This window comes from Pholcus phalangioides, unplaced genomic scaffold, assembly GCF_987345545.1.
Source record: "Pholcus phalangioides strain wild (caught in Gottingen) unplaced genomic scaffold, Ppha-v1.0 ptg000020l_1, whole genome shotgun sequence".
Taxonomy (NCBI): Eukaryota; Metazoa; Arthropoda; class Arachnida; order Araneae; family Pholcidae; genus Pholcus; species Pholcus phalangioides.
The window spans coordinates 6269442-6288186 of NW_028301613.1; the positions used below are offsets into that span (position 1 = coordinate 6269442).

The following is an 18745-nucleotide window of genomic DNA, read 5'->3' on the forward strand; positions in this document are numbered from 1 at the left end:
GCATGACTTTGACATTGCATCTCCTAAAGAAACAAAATGTTGGTCAAATTGGATCAAATGCTGATGCTCATCCTCACTTAGTCAATGACGATCTCATTTCTGGATCTTGGGGGCCTACCAGAACATGCTTCACTCTCCACTGATGTGCTCCATCTTTGAAGCGGTTGTACCATTCCTTTATCGTGTGGTGCCCATTGTTTCGTCTCCAGATACCTGTTGAATCTTGTGGTTTGTTTCCATTTGAGAATCACTAAGCTTCACACAAAATTTAATTCAGTAGCATTACTCAAGTTTTTCGTGCTATTTTGTCGAAAACAAAAATACAACGGCACTCACACTTTGTCACTCATCTGCAGTTTCACAACGACTGGCAGCTTCTGCAGGCAGTAAAAAAATGCAACCAAGCGCACTAAGATTGCCTACATGCGTACACCAAACTACGTCTTTTTAGCTTGATTGGGTGCATGCACAAATACTTATGGTTGGATTTGTGTATACTTGCCAGAAATGGCCTTCATGTACATCCAGTCACACTCAAATGTGTTTGTCTGCAGTCTGGAGTATTTAGGCTAGGACTTTTCTCCATCACAAAAATTACTGCAAGGGGCACGCCCAAGTGCCTCGAGTTCCATATTCTGGCTTATATGGCCAAGAGTTTGAACGTGTAAATACAAAAACTCTGACACAGATAGTTTTCAAAATTCTTAAGAAATATATTAAAGTGGGTTTTGAATGTAAGAGGGACATCAATTATATACGAGCGAATTCTGTTCTGCATTCTTCAAGGTAGGTGCATATGAACCTCCCTGGATAAAATAAATTGTTTGGGTGGCCTCTACAAAAGTTATTGCCCCATACCGTAATCACTACTATTAGTATGTGGATTGTCCCAGGACTTCCCCACTGGGGAATAGTACATGTCAAAAAGTATATCATATAAGTATGATTTATTGTGTGTGTGCGTGTGTGTGTGTGTGTGCGTGCGCGTGCGCGTGCGTGCGCGTGCGTGCGCGTGCACCAATGACACAATGCTTGAACACTATGCATAATTGCCAGTAAAAATGATTAATTTAGGGAAATTTATCAAACTTACAAAAATACTTGATGATTATGCAGTTATGTATGATAACAGAATTTACCACATGTATTATAACAATATAAGATATGAGAGTATATATATAGTGAAACCTGTCTATAATGATACTCTAGGGACCTAGAAAAAATATCATTATGTACAGGTTATCATCGTAGACTGCTTAAGCATTTGCGCTATTTCCAATTAAATAGGAATTCTGCCAGGACCAAAGAAAATACCATTGTAGATAGGGTTATCGTTATGGACAGTATCATTATACACAGGTTTTGCTGCACTTTGGGGGGGGGGGGAATCCAGGGTTTGCCAGACGTCATCTATACATGATTCATGAGTTATTGGGACTGAAGTAGCCAAGAGGTGTGCTAGTGTGTTTGTGTGCACTATTGCACCCCTCCCCCTCGCATTTTGGTGGTAGAGTTCTAGGAAACAATAATGTTTTGCATTTTTGAGCATCATCTACGAGATCACTTTTTTGGACTTTTATATGTTGAGTGGTGTTATAATACACTTGTGTCTTTTTACTGCAGCTATAAAATTCTGTTCCTTGATGTACTTTTCCCGTTGGATGTGAAGAAAATCATATTTGTTGATGCCGATCAGGTAATTCTTGTTTTATGGGAAGCTTGATGATCAATCTACTACATTGTAAATGATAATGGTAAATCGTTGTCAATGTTGCGGTATTAACTTGATGAATGAGGGTTTTTTTTCTTTTTAAATCATGTTTGTTATAGATTGTTCGCGCTGACATGAAAGAGCTGCGGGATCTGGACCTGGGTGGGGCGCCGTATGGATATACGCCTTTCTGTGACAGCAGGACTGACATGGATGGCTATAGGTATGTAACAGCTTTTGTACTAGCAGTTCACTTGTCATTTTCCTGATGTGCAGTCACATAGGTTTCATCATGGCTCTGCATTGTGAAAGGTTGGGTTCGATTCCCAGTCGACACAGTTGCGGTGGTGATCCAAAGTCAGTTAATGCAGGTTGGTTTCTTCGCAGGGAGTAGGCACACCTGCAACATAATAATTACAAATGGTAAAACTTGGGCACCTATCACTCTCACTTCTATTTTGGAAAATAGGTGGCAGCTTTCCAAACCTATAACATACACACCACAGGTATTTGTGAATACGTTAGGGGAGACACAAGCATGCACAACGCTTTTCAGTGTGCACCAATTTGTTAGAAGTTTTCCCATGAGGTGCATCTGTGGTTTAGTAGTAGCCTAATACAGACAGACAGACATGACTGCTGACCGCCCAAAGAGCCTAATACAGTAGCTGTTCTTTATAACACACATTAGAATATTTTGGGCTTTCTGTTAGAGATGCTATTGAAAATCTAGATCAGGGGATTCTTAACCTTTAGTGTTCCAAAGAGCCTTTGTACCAATAATAGGAATGATCCCTTATATTGGTAAAATGAAGGCAGCTGACCTCCTGTAACAATGAAATAAAGACTGTGGATCCATTGTATTGGAAAAAAAAAACCAAAAAACAAAGGCCGTTGATCCCTTGTATTGAAAAAGAATGCCACAGACCCTTGATATTGAAAAAAGAAGGCTGTGAATCCCTTGTAGCGATAAAATGAGGGCTGCCAGCCTCCATGTATGGATATAATGAAGGCCATGGACCCTCAGCATCAATAAAATGAAGGCTGCAAGTCCCCAGTATCTATAAAGTAAAGGCCTTTGGATCCCTTCTATTGATAAAATTATAAAATAAGGCTATGGATCTATTTTATGAATAAAATAAAGGCCCCGGATTCATTGTATCAATAAAATGAAGATTTTGAATTCACTACATATATAAAATGAGAAGGCCTTAGATCCTTGTATAGATAAAATGAAGGCAGTAGACCCTCTTGTATACATAAAATGAAGGCAACAGACCCACTCCTGTATTGATAAAACGAAGGGTGTGGATCCCCTGAATCGATAAAATGAATATTGTTATTGTATGTTGATGTTTCCTTAGGTTATTACAGTTGTAAACGGGCTTATTTGTTATTTGGTGAAGCAAATATACAACCTTTCCTCATTGTCTCTGCATTATATTTTATAGGTTTTGGAAGAGTGGATACTGGGCTTCTCATCTTGCTGGTCGCAAGTATCATATCAGGTATTATCATATTTTAATTGAGTTTTCCCCCCATTTTAGAAATACTCGCTGTTCCATACATGGTACCATTCCTCCTATGAATAATCTTTGTTGAATAAGTTTAATTTTTTTTTAAAGTAACTACTGCATAACAGTTATTTCTGGCAAGTGATCACTCATTTCTTGTTCCTATCAGTGCCTTGTACGTGGTGGACCTGATGAAGTTCCGCCGCATCGCAGCAGGGGATAGGCTGCGTGGTCAGTATCAAGGTTTGAGTCAAGACCCAAACAGTCTTTCCAATTTAGATCAGGTATCCATTATTAATAGATATATTCTTGTGTTAGTATAATTATCGAACTTATTATTTTTTTTAAAACATGTTACATGCCTGCGGCGAATGGCAATTCAATGCAATGTGTCTAAAGTCTGTACAGTGAAACCTCTCAATAAGCGACACCCATGGGGAACCAGACTTTTTTTTGTCCCTTATTCATTCAGAGGTAGACGAGTTCTCATTTAAAGGACCATTGGATCAGGACAACTGCCGCAGGTGGATTCATGGTTTTACCACCCTTTGGCCATTTTTGTCTAATTTTCTTTCCCACTCATTTCCCAAATTTGCCGCTGTGAATTAGAGCCTTTGGTTGCACACTCTTTTGGTGGTGGCTCACTAACTTGATTATCCTCCCCCCCCCCCCACTCTAGGTCACTTCTATGCTTACCATACCATATTGGTCACTCTTTTAGTCTCTCCCATGTTTGCACTCCCTCTGGGTCGCTCACATTCTTGCACATTCTTTTGGCTGCTCACTGACTGGTTCCTTCTCTCTCTCTCTAGGTCACTCTTTCAATCACTCCCCTGCTTATGCACCATATTGGTTGCTCTTTTAGTCTCTCCCATGCTCACGCACTCTCTGGGTCACTCACATACATTGGTTTACGCAAGGGGGGGGGGGTTGGGGTTCTAACACCCATTGAGCCAAGATTATAATGTTATTTTGCAGGGAAAAATGTAAACCCCCCCCAGAAGGAAAAAAAATCTGAAACACCCCCCCCCCCCCCACCCCGCAAGAAAATTCTGCATACGCCTATGCTTGCACACATTCTTGGTGATTCTTTTGGCCACTCTCACTGACTTTATCCTTTGTTTTTCTAGGACATTTGCATGCTTTCAAATATATTGAGCACTCTATCGAGTACTTTCATAGTCACTCCCATGACTGTGCACACACTCCAGGACACTTTCACTCTTTTGGTCATTGAAATGCTTGCACAGGTTCTAGGTCACTCATCGACCTAGTCCCTCACTCTCTAGGCAGTGGCAGATTTATTGCTTTACCACGTGTCTGCTATACAAATTTTACTTCCCCTTTGCACATTCTACTAATTTTTCTGACCACTTGTTCCTCAGATGTGCCGCCCTGCGCTATAGCCCTCTAAGCCTCCTGTAAATATGCCTCTGACGTCTGTCTCTTTAATGCATAGGTGGATACAGAGAGGAGGGTGGAGACATTCATTAGTGCCCGTCTGTCCTATCAAGTAGTCAGTAATCCGCTTATGCTTAAATGGAGGTGTCCCTTGAACGGAGGTTTGACCATATCATGATAAAGTATATGAAATCGGTGTCTTAATATATTTTTTGTATTCATTCTTTCAAGGACCTTCCAAATAACATGATACATCAAGTAAGCATCAAGTCTCTTCCGCAAGAATGGCTATGGTGCGAAACCTGGTGTGATGACGAGTCCAAAGAACGAGCGAAGACTATCGATTTGGTCAGTGTTCTTTTTTTTTTTGTCTCGTTATTTATTTCATCATGTAATTCGCTGTATCGAAAGCATGTAAGACTCGTATTGCCATAATTTTTCACTCTTGAAAACACACTCAATTTTTTGCACCACTTTGTATAGTGTAACAATCCAAAAACCAAAGAACCGAAGTTGGTGGGCGCTATGAGGCTCATACCAGAGTGGAAAGACTATGATGCAGAGATAAAGGAGCTTTTCAGCAAGTATGAAAAATTTAAGAAAGGTCTTAAAATTAATGCTCAAGAAGAGTCGAAACCAGCCACAAAACATACAGGTGAGATGTCATTTCTTGCTGCCGTTTATGAAGTAATGCCATTTTACATTAATCCTTGTTAATTTTCTGTACTGGAATTTATGTTTGTACTTTATGTACTGTGACACATGATACTAATCACTTTCACGTCAACTTATAACAGTGTCGGAAATAAAATAAAAAAAACGAAGAAGCTTGAATATCTGAACTCATACCGCTTAAAATCGATAAATCGATGATGTTTCAGTTTCTGAAACTTGTTTAATTCAATGCAATAAGTAATGGCATATATGTTTAACCCATGGCCTGAGATCAAATTGGGCCCTTGGTGTAATCTGATGCAGCGTGTAGCCTTAAACCTAATTTTGTAAAAATCAAACAAGCGGCCCATAAACAGATTATTTAAGTACTTCCACATCACTTGAGTGATGTGTGGCACATTCACAGATTGCCCAAATGACCCATGTTCATTTACAATTCACTTTAGCATTGGCGTACACAAAGGGAGGGATTCTGCTATTATAACCCCCCCCCCCCCCAACACCAGCAGAGATTATAGTGTATTTTTCATGAAAAAATTTAAACCTGCCCCTTTCTCTCAGAAGAAAATATATTTGAACCCCTCCTCCCAAGAAAATCCTGCATCCGCCTATGCACCTGTGTGACGTGTTGCACGATTTCCAGAGCAATTAAGCAGCCTGCGATGCATTTTCAGATCACATAAGTGACCCGTTCCACGTATCCAATTAAGTGACAAAGCACTTAATTGACCAGCACTTAATTGCTGTGCTATTCAAGATCACTTAATTGACATACAACACATTTACAGATAACTTGAGTGACTCGTTACGCAATTACATAATTTGAGTGACCCACATCACATTTACAAATTACATAATTTGAGTGACCCACATCACATTTACAAATCACATAGATGTACAGATCACTTAAATGACCCAAAGCACAGTTCCACATCACTCAAACAGACCCCCCCCCGACACACTAACTGTGACAACCCCCGTACCCCCTAGGGATATAAGCTGGTACTCAAGCAGACTGTAACACATTTACAGACCACCTAAGTGATCACTGTTGCAGATCACTTGAGACTCCTACAACAATGTTTTTAAACCCATAAAGTGGGCCCCACACTCTCCTAAAGGTTGCGCCCTTGGCATAGTGACAAAGACCCTTGGCATAGTTAATAGATGAGTGCCCATCTCTCGTATCTTGCTCGCAGACTGACTAGGTTGTTTGTCCTCTTCCATCTTGGGCCCCAGGATAGCCATTGATTTGCTTTTCAGAAATAACATTCATAATATAATTTATTAGAACATTCATTGCAATAATGATTTCCATTACCTGCAACTTCCTATATGTTCCGTCCATTCCATACAGAAACTCGACAGTCATGTGAAATTCCTGTTACTTTGTTGTTTTTTTTTAAACTCTTCACTGACGTTAATTGACATTGATTGTCATTGCTGTTGGTTTTAATGAACGCATTATTCAAAGCCAGTTTATTCTTGCTTTTCTCATTGCAGATACCCACGTGGAATTATGATGAAAAATCGACCACATTCTAAACTTGTACATTCTTCAGGGTGATATTAAAATTGGACTTTTCTCTCTTTTGTAATAACGTATTTCTTCATTTAAAACATCTCATATGATTGATGCAGATCTGGGACGGCCAGCAACATGGTTTTGTGCGGCCCTTGACAACGCGAAAATATTGTGTATATCAAATTAAATTTGTCATCAATCAGCTATTGGTTCAAACCGCAGACTTCATTAACAAACATTTGTTATTTCTAGCGACGTAACTAATTTATTATGTTTTTCTCACCATACTCTTGTTCATGCAAATTGCTCATGAAGTTTGTTATTGCCATTTTTTTCCTATTATTTTTTCTGCTTCTTGTTCGACCTGTTTTATCTGAATACATATTTGGTGTATGTAGAGCAAAGGCGTCTAATTCATGGAAAACTGGTTGTATGAAGAGATATTGATGTTTATTAGAACTTACAAAGTTTTATATAGGCAAGGAAAATTCATCTGTGACCCCATCTCGCACTCATGTCCCCATGAGGACAGAGACGAATTTTCCTCTTTCTTAAACATCAATATCTCTTCATACAGCCAGTTTTCCATGTATAGCTTATTAAGAGGATGTCTTTTCTCTACATATACGTCACCATCTGGTGGCCTTGATGCCATTTGCGAGATATTAACAGAATGTTGCCACCGTCCATCCCACAGAGCCATTCAAACATACAGGGTGGTTCAAGAAAAACATCCCCAAACTGAAAGGGCAATTCAGGCATACATTAACAATCCAAAATCACATAGGAACATAAGCGTGGAAACGCCATCGGGAGCTGCTACTATGTGTCACACACTTTTAAAGCAATTCCCAAACTCAGCAAGCATGAAGTTGTAATTCTGGTGACATAAATATGTCAGGGGGCCACACACGCACGTGCACATGTTCCGGCATGTGCCAATTCATGGAAATTCTGAAGAGTAATGTGTACGAGGTACATTTATGGTTAAGTAGTAGCAAGCATGCATTCCATGTAGAATTTCTAATGAATCAGTACATGCTGGAATGTGTGTTCTGAGTGTATGTGTGGCCCCTAGCGTACTTATGTTGTCAGAATTGCGATTTCATGCTTGCTTAGTTCGGGATTCTTTTAAAAATGTATGACTCATCAACTCCCTGTAGCGGCTCTGGATGGCATTTTCACACCTGTGTTCCTATGTGGTTTTGGATTGTTAACATATGCCTGAAGTGCCCTTTCAGTTTGGCAAATGCTTTTTCTTAATCACCCTGTATATGCTCCAAAGGGGAAATATTCTATCTGCTTTCATAGCTTAGAAGTAGAGCACACGTCTGGCATACAAGAGATCAAGGTTTGTGTCCCAGTGAGGGCAGACATGAATTTTTCTTTCCTAAACATCAATATCGCCTCATACAGCCAGTTTTACTTATATGTAACATATTTGCTGTCCTGCTCACGGTGACCAAATGTTTTCAGAGTGGATGCCACTTCACAATGGCAACTTGGTATTTCAGCCCCTGACCCAGTCATTATCGATATGCTTTTATTTCTGAATTTTTAATTTCGGAATAACGCGATTCGTATAAAATTTGCTCGTGTATTTTTCATCTTAATGCAGCCTGCCATTCAGTAACTAATGTTTGCCTGAGCTTATAATATAGGTGGCATGTTTCTTCAATTATTTATGGGGGGATCTCTGTAAGTTCTAATGAAGTATCCCTCTTGAAAATTCAGATTAGAATTTATATATATATGAATACCGAAGCTTTTTCAAAATCAAAACTAAGTGATTGCTGTCAATGATGTAGGACAATGGCTGAGATAGGGTTTTCCAAACTCTGCAACAAATGACACCCCAACTGGCATTCAAAAACCAATCAAGCTTAGCTAAAACAAAGGCGAACTGTCCAGGCAACCAACAGTAAATCACATCTCTTCCTTCCAATGGCTTTATTTATGTGTGGTTTAAGACCATGATGTTCAGAAGACTGCTCTTCATTGTAAAGGCCGAAACGTGGAAATCCTCTGATAGACTAGTTCTAATCTAGGAGGGTTTGGTATGTGTGCTGTGCGAGGTATCGCTAGTTTATCAAATTAAAATTTGTTTGAAATTTTTGCTCGTGTTGTGAAACACTCTTGCAGTTATTTATAATCCGAAGTTTGACTTTAATACAAAACACAATTTTAACACAAAATTGATTTATTTCGCAATAAAATAATTAAGGAAAAAAGTATTCACACAGTATGTCAAAGAAAAAAAAATACAAATAAAAAAGACAATATTACACGATTGGCCAGCCACATATTTCATAATAAAAATAATTATCTAAAAAATTGATAATAATTAACGCGCACATAGAGCACACATGTATAACTTCTGTTTCTTATCAACAGAAAATGAAACAAATATAAATATGGGAGTTGCCGTGGTTTGTAAATGACGAAGCAATCTGTGAAATTAATATGCAGGTTAGTAAGGATATGGGGGAACACATTATCTTAATAGTCAATTGCTCAGCAACGACATACAAGCTATAATAGTAAAAAGAAATCGCTCATGGAAATAAAGCGTAATGCAAGTAAAGCATAGTTTCTAAATTCTAAGTGCATGTATAGCAAGCATCGATAAAGGCAAAAGCATGTCAAGTTAAAACTGCAGTTATTTTAGCAATGCATACATAAAAGAAAATGGATTCGCACGCGTAAAATTGATAAGTGCACAAAAAAAAGCTACATTTAAAGCAAGATTAATGCCGGAAATGGCGGTTAAAAATTCTAAATAAAGAAAAGGAATTGAGGCGCAAAACTCTCTTGACCGATGGCGCAAATCTGATTGGTCAAAAGCTCACGCACACTCAGCAACAGAGACGATAGCAAAAGTAGCGCTAGCTGTACCGGCAACACTTTCACACAATAAGCTCCACCCACTTAAATGACGTCACCGAAGTAGGAGGGAGTGTACCACTAAGCTCTACCTACTTAGGGGATGTCATTGAAGTAGGAGGGAGTGGACTAAGCTCTACCTACTTAGGTGATGTCATTGAAGTAGGAGGGAGTGGACCACTAAGCTCCACCTACTCAAGCAAGAGGGACGTCAAGCCCCACCCACTCGAGTGAGGGGGCACATCGAATAATAAATATTGCACATATCCAAACACGAAATGCTTGAGATTGAAGAAAAAAAAATTGGAAAAACAAAGCAATACATTTATATATGAATACAGATTATTTTGATAACATTGCTGCAAGGCTTATTTATTCGCATTACGCTCTAGAAAGAAAACTGAAGAACACTCCATAAAAGCAAGACCCGCTTGCCTTGATTTTGTAGTAAAAAAAATGTATATATAAACCACAAATTAATAAATATTAATAATTCTTGTTGATTTTTTTATCCCTGCCGTTTTATCAATAACATTTTTTTTCGTTTCACCTAAGTCTTGTCAAGATCATTTTCTTTTTAACGTCTAGCAGATTTTCGAGTTGGATTTGCTGTCGGTTTATCCCGTTCTGCCCATTTCTGAAGGAATGTCCCGTGGGGAAACTGCAAAGAGAAACGAAATATATTAAATGAAATACATATATATTTTTTGTTATTATGTTTATAGCTTTAATATTCGAAACCAAAGATGGAAAAAGGACATTGAGGCAGTCCAGTTCATGCTTTTGAGGAGAATAGCTGTTACGCCAATCAGCATATCAACCTATTTTTTAACTTCTTTTGTAGCCAAATGACTAGAATTTTTCTTTTGCTGGTTATTTTGCACTTTCTAAGGCAGGGAATGGTCTTATGCATCCGACAACCCTGGATAATTTAATTAGATTGCAGACAATTTGGAATGGCTGCTGACTTCCAGTGGTGCGATCAGAAATGGAATACCACCAATCGATCACAGGACTTAGATTTGACAAATTGTGTTCTGGATTGTTTTTTTGAGACGGCCCGAAATGTAGAATCATTAGAGATGTTACAACTTCTTTTTTTTTCTTCAAAACTATCGTTGATGAAGACGAAGATGAGATAAATTCTTGATCTCGCATCATGAGGACTAGGATTCAATTCCTCACTGCGTGTACGTAGCACTGATGCAGGAATTTTCGTGATGTCTGCCTTTGCTCCATTCGCAGCTGAAGATAACTGCTTCGGCTTCATTTTCAACTGAAGATGCATGCTACCACTCCATTCACAGCTGAAGATATCTGCCTCCAATTCATTCATAGCTGAAGATATCTGCCTCCAATTCATTCACGGCTGAAGATATCTGCCTCTAGTTTATTCATAGCTGAAGATATTGCGAATGGAGTGAACAGACATCTTCAGCTGTGAATGACATCTTCAGTTCGAATTTAGTAGAGGCAGATATCTGCCTGCCCCTCCACTCTATTCGCAGCTGATGGCTACCACAACTTCATTCGCAGCAAAAGGCAGGGCTGCAACTAAGTGCTTGGTCAACCGGGGAAAGCATGCATATTGACACTCCCCCTGCAATGTTGAATTAGAGGTTGGGGGGTGAAATTTGCGCCCCCTCTTGTCCGACGCACCCCTAGTGGCGGTCCTGGCTGAAGGTGTCTGCCTTCGCTTAGTCACGGATCCAGAGGAGCCGAATAATATGGGAAAATTTCTATGTCCCGTAAAATACGTGACGGTTCAATGAACTTACAAAATTCCCGACGCATCGTCCTGGATCCACGCATGGCCGGACTTCATTCGGATAATTGACAGAAAAAGTTATTTCTTAGTGAAAAACGAATTTTGCTTTATTATGTAATGTAATTCAGCAATTTTGTCTGCATTCGGTACGTATTTACGTATTACATTACTTGTTGCCAAGTAGGTTATATTCAAGAAACCACTCAAGTCACCACAGTGAGTAGACTAGCGTCTGGGCATCCGCTATCGCTACACTAGCGCACTTTTTTGATCATTCTCCTCCTAACCAGATCATGGCCCGTCGCTGTGTCTCGATGAAGAGACAAGCTGGTGGTCGAAGAAGACCTGGACCAAGCTAGAAAAGGTGCGTTTATGTGTTGTGAACCTTACGTGAAGTTAGTTTCTATGTAATGATTGTATAGTGCTGCCACACCTGCTATCAATTCAGACATCTTCAATTTTGAGTAAAGACTAGGCGATATCTCCAGCAACAAAGGAAGCGGACATCTTCACAAGCAGCGAGTGAATGAAGTAGAGACAGACATCTTCAGTGCTAGAATGAAGCGGAGGCAGACATCTCCAACTGCGAATGTAGCCAAGACTCAGCTGCGAATGTAGTGGACGCAGACACCATTAGATCTGTTGAAACGTCCCAAATAATTCCCTCTCCATTTTTTGGCTCTGGGGGGGGGGGGGGGGGAGCAGGGCCGTCTTAAGGACATCATGGGCCCCCGGGCCAAGTGATTTTTCTGAGGCCCTGCCTGGCCAATTTTCGAAAATTTCAACCGGTTCTCATTTTTGTGAGGCCCCTCTTCTCTTGAGGCCCCCGGGCCGTGCCCGGGTGGGCCCATGCCTTAAGACGGCACTGGGGGGGAGGACACGATCACTCCCTATCTCCCCCCGGTTTCGCGCATGTTTCTCCTTAAGAAAATAAACCCGTTCGCTAGGGCCGTAACTAGTCTGAGGCAACCGGGGCCCCAAGCTGAATAAGACATTTTGCATAATAATAATACTTTCAAGGGAACCCCCCAAGAAAAAGTCTGCCCCGGAGGCCCCTAGAAGGCACGCTACGGTCCCGCTATTCGCGGTTGCAATATATCAACTTACATTCGGGGAGTCGCATTAATCTTCGATCTATCGATCAGGATGTTTTTTTTCTTTTTACCCATGCATAAAATACGTAACCTCGCAAGTATAGGAAGTTTGGGGAACAACATCCTTAACGTGATTGGCATACTTAATGAAGCAAGCGGAACAGCTCGTGAACTTGCCCTCGAAACCTAGTGTTGTTCCCCGGAGCGATGAATCTCGATTTTTTTTCTCTCAACTAGTTCTCGTAACGATGTGCTGGAAACACCAAAGAAAATGTAATATGTACACAACGCAGAAAACTTTTTGTTGCTTCTTTTTTCCCCACTTACGAGTTGGCAGCCCAAGGTAAAAAAAAAGAGCAGTCTTGATCGAATTTGCCATCTTGAGGCCGATGAACTAAAAACTTGGAAGTCCGTTTCCTCGATGGCCTTCAAGAAGGTCACGAGAGGAAAAAGAAAACGAGAACTCGGCCAAAACTTATTTCTGGTTCGGCACACTGCTCATTAATAAGAGAAGATGTGTTGTTATGTGTATGCTCTTCCGGTTCATTCTAATTAGCCAACGAGTTCCATCAGCCACATCGAGGCCGTCTTCATTTTGTCCCCCTTTTTAAATTTTTTTTTTCCACATTCGGCGTCTTTGATGTCCACTTGCTTTGTATAAATCCACTTGCAGTGTTGCCAACTTAGTTATTTTCCAACTAGATCTGATCATTTGGTTCCCACCATGACCCAAACCTTCTGGGTGACCAGCTTATGCCCACTATGGGGGGACAAAGCGGGGTTCATGGTCGGTTTCGGGTCATTTACTTGGAAAAAATACTCATCTAGTTGCGAGTTGTTTTTTCAAAAATCAAAAATTTTCCTATTTGCTAATAATCTGTTATTAAATTACGTGAAAGTGCGGGAATGTTCCAGGAAATACGGGACGCATGGTCATGTGAAAAAATAACTAAAATTAATTCTGGTTGTCTGAGCCCAGATTCTAGCCGTTTTTGATAAAGAATCTAGTTGAAAATTTTTTTGACTGCTGGCAACGCTGTCCACTTGCTTTGTGTTTTAAAAGAAAAAAAAAAATTTGCTTTTTAAAAGAAAATGGCGATTTCGAGTTAACGGTGTGTGACGAAATTTGCTTTCCTTAAAAAAAAAATTTAAGAGTTCGAAAATACTCGTATTTTTATTTAAGAAAAAAAGTGCTGTAGAATGAGTTATTTTGGTTCTATTCATACGGAATACACACATGACGTTTCAAATTGGTCGATATTAAATGATCAAAATAGCTTTTTAAACGCGGTATACATCTAAAGCTTTGAGAGAACCAAAAACTTTGAGAAACAGACGACAGAAGAGTTTGACATTAAAAGCAGACAACAGAAGAGCTGTCGGACATCATTGTTGCCAACTTAGTTATTTCCAATTTGATCTGGTCAATCTGATTTTTTCGGCCATTTAGTTTGAAAAAATCCCCGTCTTGTTGTTTTGCTAGTTATTTTTCTAGTTTTTTCACGGAAAATGTCCTATGTCCCTATCATTAAATTACGTGGCAATACGGGAATGTCCCGGAAAATACGGGATAGGTGGTCATCTGAATAATGACTTAAACTAGTTCTGGTTGTTTTTTCTTTTATGAAGAATCTATTTGGAAAATGTTTTGACTGTTAGCAACACTGTCGGACATTTGAAAAGCAATCTACGGAAGAGCTAGCTGCTTGACATGGAAAGCTGTGAGAAGCAGACGACAGAAGAGCTGTGGGGCACTGAGAACATTAAAAAAATAGTCGACGGAAGAGTGCATGACATTAAAAACACTAAAAAGTAAATGTCAGAACAGCTGTCTGACATTAAAAACATTGAAAAGCAGACGACGGAAGAGCTAGCTGTCTGATATGGAAAAAATTTAGAAGCAGGCGGCAGAAGAGCTGCCTGACTTGAAAAAAAGACGGAAGAATTGTATGAGAATCTTTTCAACTACGATCATGGTTCTGGCAGATGACGTCATATCCATCAGTCACGGGCGAAGTGCATCGCACAGGAAATACGGTTATTTGTGGTGATTATAGTTTCACCTAAGATGCCTGGAGCTGTTGATGTCCAATAGCTCTTCTGTCGTCTGCTTTACATTGTTTTTAATGTATACCGAGCAGATTAATCGTCCTCCATCTTTGAGCGACAAAACCGCTGTTCAAAGTGACGTCTTATCGTTAAGAAAAAACAAAAGCGGCATAGGAAACAGCAATTGGCTATAGCGATAATACTGACGTCACACTTCGCACAAACATGGCGGATGAGCCCGCCTGGGTTTCTAGGAGCTCTAGTTTCACCTAAGAAGCATTCGAGAGAAAATACGACCATCCTTGCGAAAGTTCGGTGTTTAATTGACTTGAAATTGTTAAAATACGTACACTATGAGTGAAAGCAACTAAATTTTAAGATTTAGAATATATGGATATATTGGTGCCATCGAGTATTTATGCCCTATATCATATCGATTGGGAAAAATCTTACCTTGGAATGTTCGTTTTTGAAGGTTTTTCGCCGTCTTCTTATCTTGACTAAACCTGTTTCTTCTCCATTGTGTCGAGTGCCTTGACGAACTTCTCCAGGATGTCCGTGAGACCATCGACGAACGCAGGGCTGATGCTTGGCAGGCCCCTCTTCTGCGACTCCCGGAAGAACGCTCCGCCGAGCAGTGGCACCAACATGGCTCCCAGACCGACGACCATCAACAGCGGCAGCGCCGTCGACAACATGGAACCACCGGAGAATCCGCTGAAGCTGCTCAAGAGGCTGCCGAGTCCGCCCCCGCCACCACCGCCTCCGCCGAGGCCGCCGAAACCCCCGAAGCTTGAACCGAGGCTAGTGAGGGCGCTGAGACCTCCCAGTCCTGACTGCCTGTTGACTGTCGGTATGATGTAGGCCGGATGACTGTGCTGAGGCTGGGCCTGCTTCTGTTGCGCGGGTACGTTGTGCTGCATGTTGGCTTGACATGCGCCGAGCAGCAGCAAGGCTACCGGGATGACGTGCCTCAGGCTGAACATTCTCCTGAAGGAAGAAAACAAAGCATTGTACGTAACTGAATGATTTGCACTGTGCAATCAAATATTTCTGGATTCTGGTAAAAAATTTCCAACACCGAAATGAAAGCGCTCGAGTGACGCCGTGGTAAGATGCTTGTGTACCATCTTGAAGGTTTCCGTCAGTTCGATCCTGGGGAAATTCATAGATAACAAGTTCTTTTCCGACAAACCTGAGGTGACCACCGATAGATGGCTCCTTCATTTCCGACCCGACTCTATTACTAGTAAATTGCTGTGTGGCGATATACCAAAGTTGGTGTGCAGTAAAGTCGTGTCTTAAGACTAGTTCACCCTGGTTTTTTTCATCCTCGTGCGGTGAATGCAAGCGTATCTTAAATTTAATTTATTGCCTTTCTTGTCATGGATCCAGGAATAAGTCATCAAAATGCTTGACAACATAATTTGTTTCACGCTTTGAGACTTTTAATTTCACACCAATCTATTTAGGGGAGCACGAATTTTTTTCTTTATGGATTCCGATTGGAAGACTTCTCGACAGAGGCCATTACAAAAAAGGACGAAATCTCTCCCTAGACCCACTATCTTCAACCTGTTGCTCGCGAGAACGATGGTGCGCCTCGAAGTACCAAATACGCTCAGTGCTCGCGTCCAGTTTTGTGCTTGCGAGCACTAGATCAACGCTTCAATTAAACACCCCACCCCTCGTAAAAATTGCATTCAAGGATTACAATTAAATGGCAGATTTATTCAGGCATGAGTATGTCAAAATTGCAGTTAGGGGGTGCTCTTCGTTTGATGATGGACATACGTAGTGCTCGCGACTCGAGAATGATTTGAAGACCCCTGCCCTGGACCGATTTCGATATCGAGTTGTAATAAATAAGGGCTCAATTCTCCCCCCATCCGGACCTATGGCTGGATTACGCACGCTTGCTTTCACCTCACGAAGACAAATTCCAGCCGTCGCGTAACGTTATGAAAACAAAGTAAAGCCATTCCCAATTTTCTTTCAAATCTAAACTGAAAGCCCCTGTTCACTTGATCCTCGTAACAAAAGATGACCGCGGAACAACAGTCACAGTTGTGGAACAGTACGATCGTAACGTATAAGCATATCATACGGGTTTCAGATCCGTTGTTAACTGGTTCTAGAGTACATTTGAATCCTCTCTACACACCTGAGTTTTTAAGAACTGATGATTCGAAAGTTGAACTGAAACCGATTTCTCAGACATACCTGACAAAAATTTCTACAACGCACATATTCTTTGAAGATGCAGCAGTGTTATATACCTCCCAGCAAAGTGAGTTTTTTGTGACATCTGGTACTATAAGCTGAAGGTAAGAGCCTCCACACTGTATAAACATATTTAAGCATAGAAAAGCACCAGACCTCCTCCAGAGTCGTCTTAAGGGCAACGTGGTCACCCCCCAGGACACGTGATTTTTTGTTTTTGAGGCCCGCTGGCAAATTTTCGAAAATTTCAACGAGATTTCATTCTTGCGAGGCCCCTCTATTTTCTTGAGGCCCCGGGTTGGGCCCATGCGTTAAGATTACCCTAGTGATTCTACTGGATTCTGAAAATAGTCAAAATTTCTCCCAACATATTTCACTTAAATAATTTTGTATCTTCACGTCGATTTTTTTTTTTCAGAGCTCTCTGTAGCCCTCTTAGTATCCTGTGATGGCTTCCCTCTTCCATTTAATTATCACCCATGCCCCCCAGGACATCCTAGGACTTAGGAATATCCCGGGGAGGGGCACATGGTTGAGAAACAATAAGATATAATACTATGTTCTTTTGAAATCATCGAAGAAGAGATGTAAAAATTATTTTGTGAAACTCAACTGAGCAGACGACACAGGACTCATTTTTAAATAAAAAAATAATTAATGAAAACATTCATGATTGGAAACAAAAATTAAGATTTTATATATTTCCTTTATAAAAGATGGTTTCGATATTCCCTTTTTTGCCATACGATATTTATATAAACACGTTATTTTCAAAAATTATGCATTTATATCCGAATTGCTTGTTGGTTATTCCTCGGCATTTGAAGAAAATATTAATTGCATAAATATTTCAGAACTAATTAAATTAATCACCTCTCAAAACTACAACAACAACAACAACTAGAAAAAAGAAAGATGGCGAGAATTTCCCCCTTACCTTGATATGATGATTTCTGCTGTGGGTTCTATATTTTAATGCTTCAGCTGCCTGCGTCTGACATCCAAATGAATTCGAACAGCGTCGTTAACGGGCTTTTTATGTCGGCCCCTAAAGCCTGTGTTGACCTGCAAATATGCTGCACGTAGGTCATCCGACAGGTATATAGAAAATAAATAAGTTGGGTCGCCGACAACCTGTTTAGGGAAACGAATGAAGATAGAAATAAAAAAGAGAAAAGAAAAGGAAGCCATTTTTTTTCCTCTCTCTCTCCCCCCGATGCACGATTTTTACGTCATCTCTTCATCCTGATGCTCTCCCTGTGTCGTCTGCTTCTTTGGCCCACTGAACGTCGGGGTTTCCTTGATTGGCTTGTGGGTCCGTGACGTCACCCCGAGTGTTCTAATGTGACTCGTGTAATAAAGAAGAAAACGGTAAGGAAATGACCGGACGTCGTAATTAATGAGCGGCGGTAATCAAGGCGGTTGATGGCCTTGAACTTGTGAAATTACATGGCGAAGGATCGTGTTGAACCCTTGGGGAAGGGCTTATTCATTTATTTTTTTTTTCTGAGGCTTTTGGTCTTGTTGGAGTATAAACTTTCATTTTATTGTGTTATTTAGATGTGTCATGATGTCATAGAAGAATGGATATCAATGATACTAATTGAGCTGTTATATAGAACGATATTTATGTTGATTATTTGTGAAAAAAGTCGCCGATAGAGGGAGTGTTGAATAGCACAAATTTAGTTGCGAAGAACGAAAGAATCAATTTAATGAATTCAAATTAATTACGGTATTTCTTTAACAAAGTGCCTGAATGGAATCTCCTAAGTATGTTACAGTTTCCATCCATAGACCGACAGACCAGTCATGACCCAGGCTCTGTCCCTCCAGGGATATAAGCCTTTTACCCTTGCGGGTTGGGTCGCGCTGGGGGGGCCATCCATAGACCGACGCCAA

General features: G+C 40.4%; 2 protein-coding genes across 2 annotated transcripts in view; one reads left to right on the top strand and one right to left on the bottom strand.

Annotated features, from left to right (window-relative positions):
- Uggt (UDP-glucose-glycoprotein glucosyltransferase) overlaps positions 1-6891 on the top strand; it is an 83323-nt gene extending 76432 nt beyond the window's left edge. The window contains exons 37-43 of the mRNA XM_089248680.1: positions 1624-1696; positions 1831-1934; positions 3163-3219; positions 3395-3509; positions 4858-4974; positions 5110-5281; positions 6805-6891. Coding sequence (XP_089104806.1) covers positions 1624-1696; positions 1831-1934; positions 3163-3219; positions 3395-3509; positions 4858-4974; positions 5110-5281; positions 6805-6824 — 658 coding nt within the window. The 3' untranslated portion in view covers positions 6825-6891. The remainder of the gene's footprint in view (positions 1-1623; positions 1697-1830; positions 1935-3162; positions 3220-3394; positions 3510-4857; positions 4975-5109; positions 5282-6804) is intronic.
- Positions 6892-9008: 2117 nt separating this feature from the next.
- Positions 9009-18104, bottom strand: LOC149070865 (uncharacterized). Its single transcript, XM_089248679.1, has 3 exons — positions 17781-18104; positions 15074-15610; positions 9009-10370 (listed from the first exon to the last, which is right to left on the bottom strand). Exon 2 carries the CDS (start codon positions 15604-15606, stop codon positions 15121-15123), a length of 486 nt encoding a protein of 161 aa, XP_089104805.1. The 5' UTR covers positions 15607-15610; positions 17781-18104; the 3' UTR covers positions 9009-10370; positions 15074-15120.
- Positions 18105-18745: the final 641 nt, after the last annotated feature.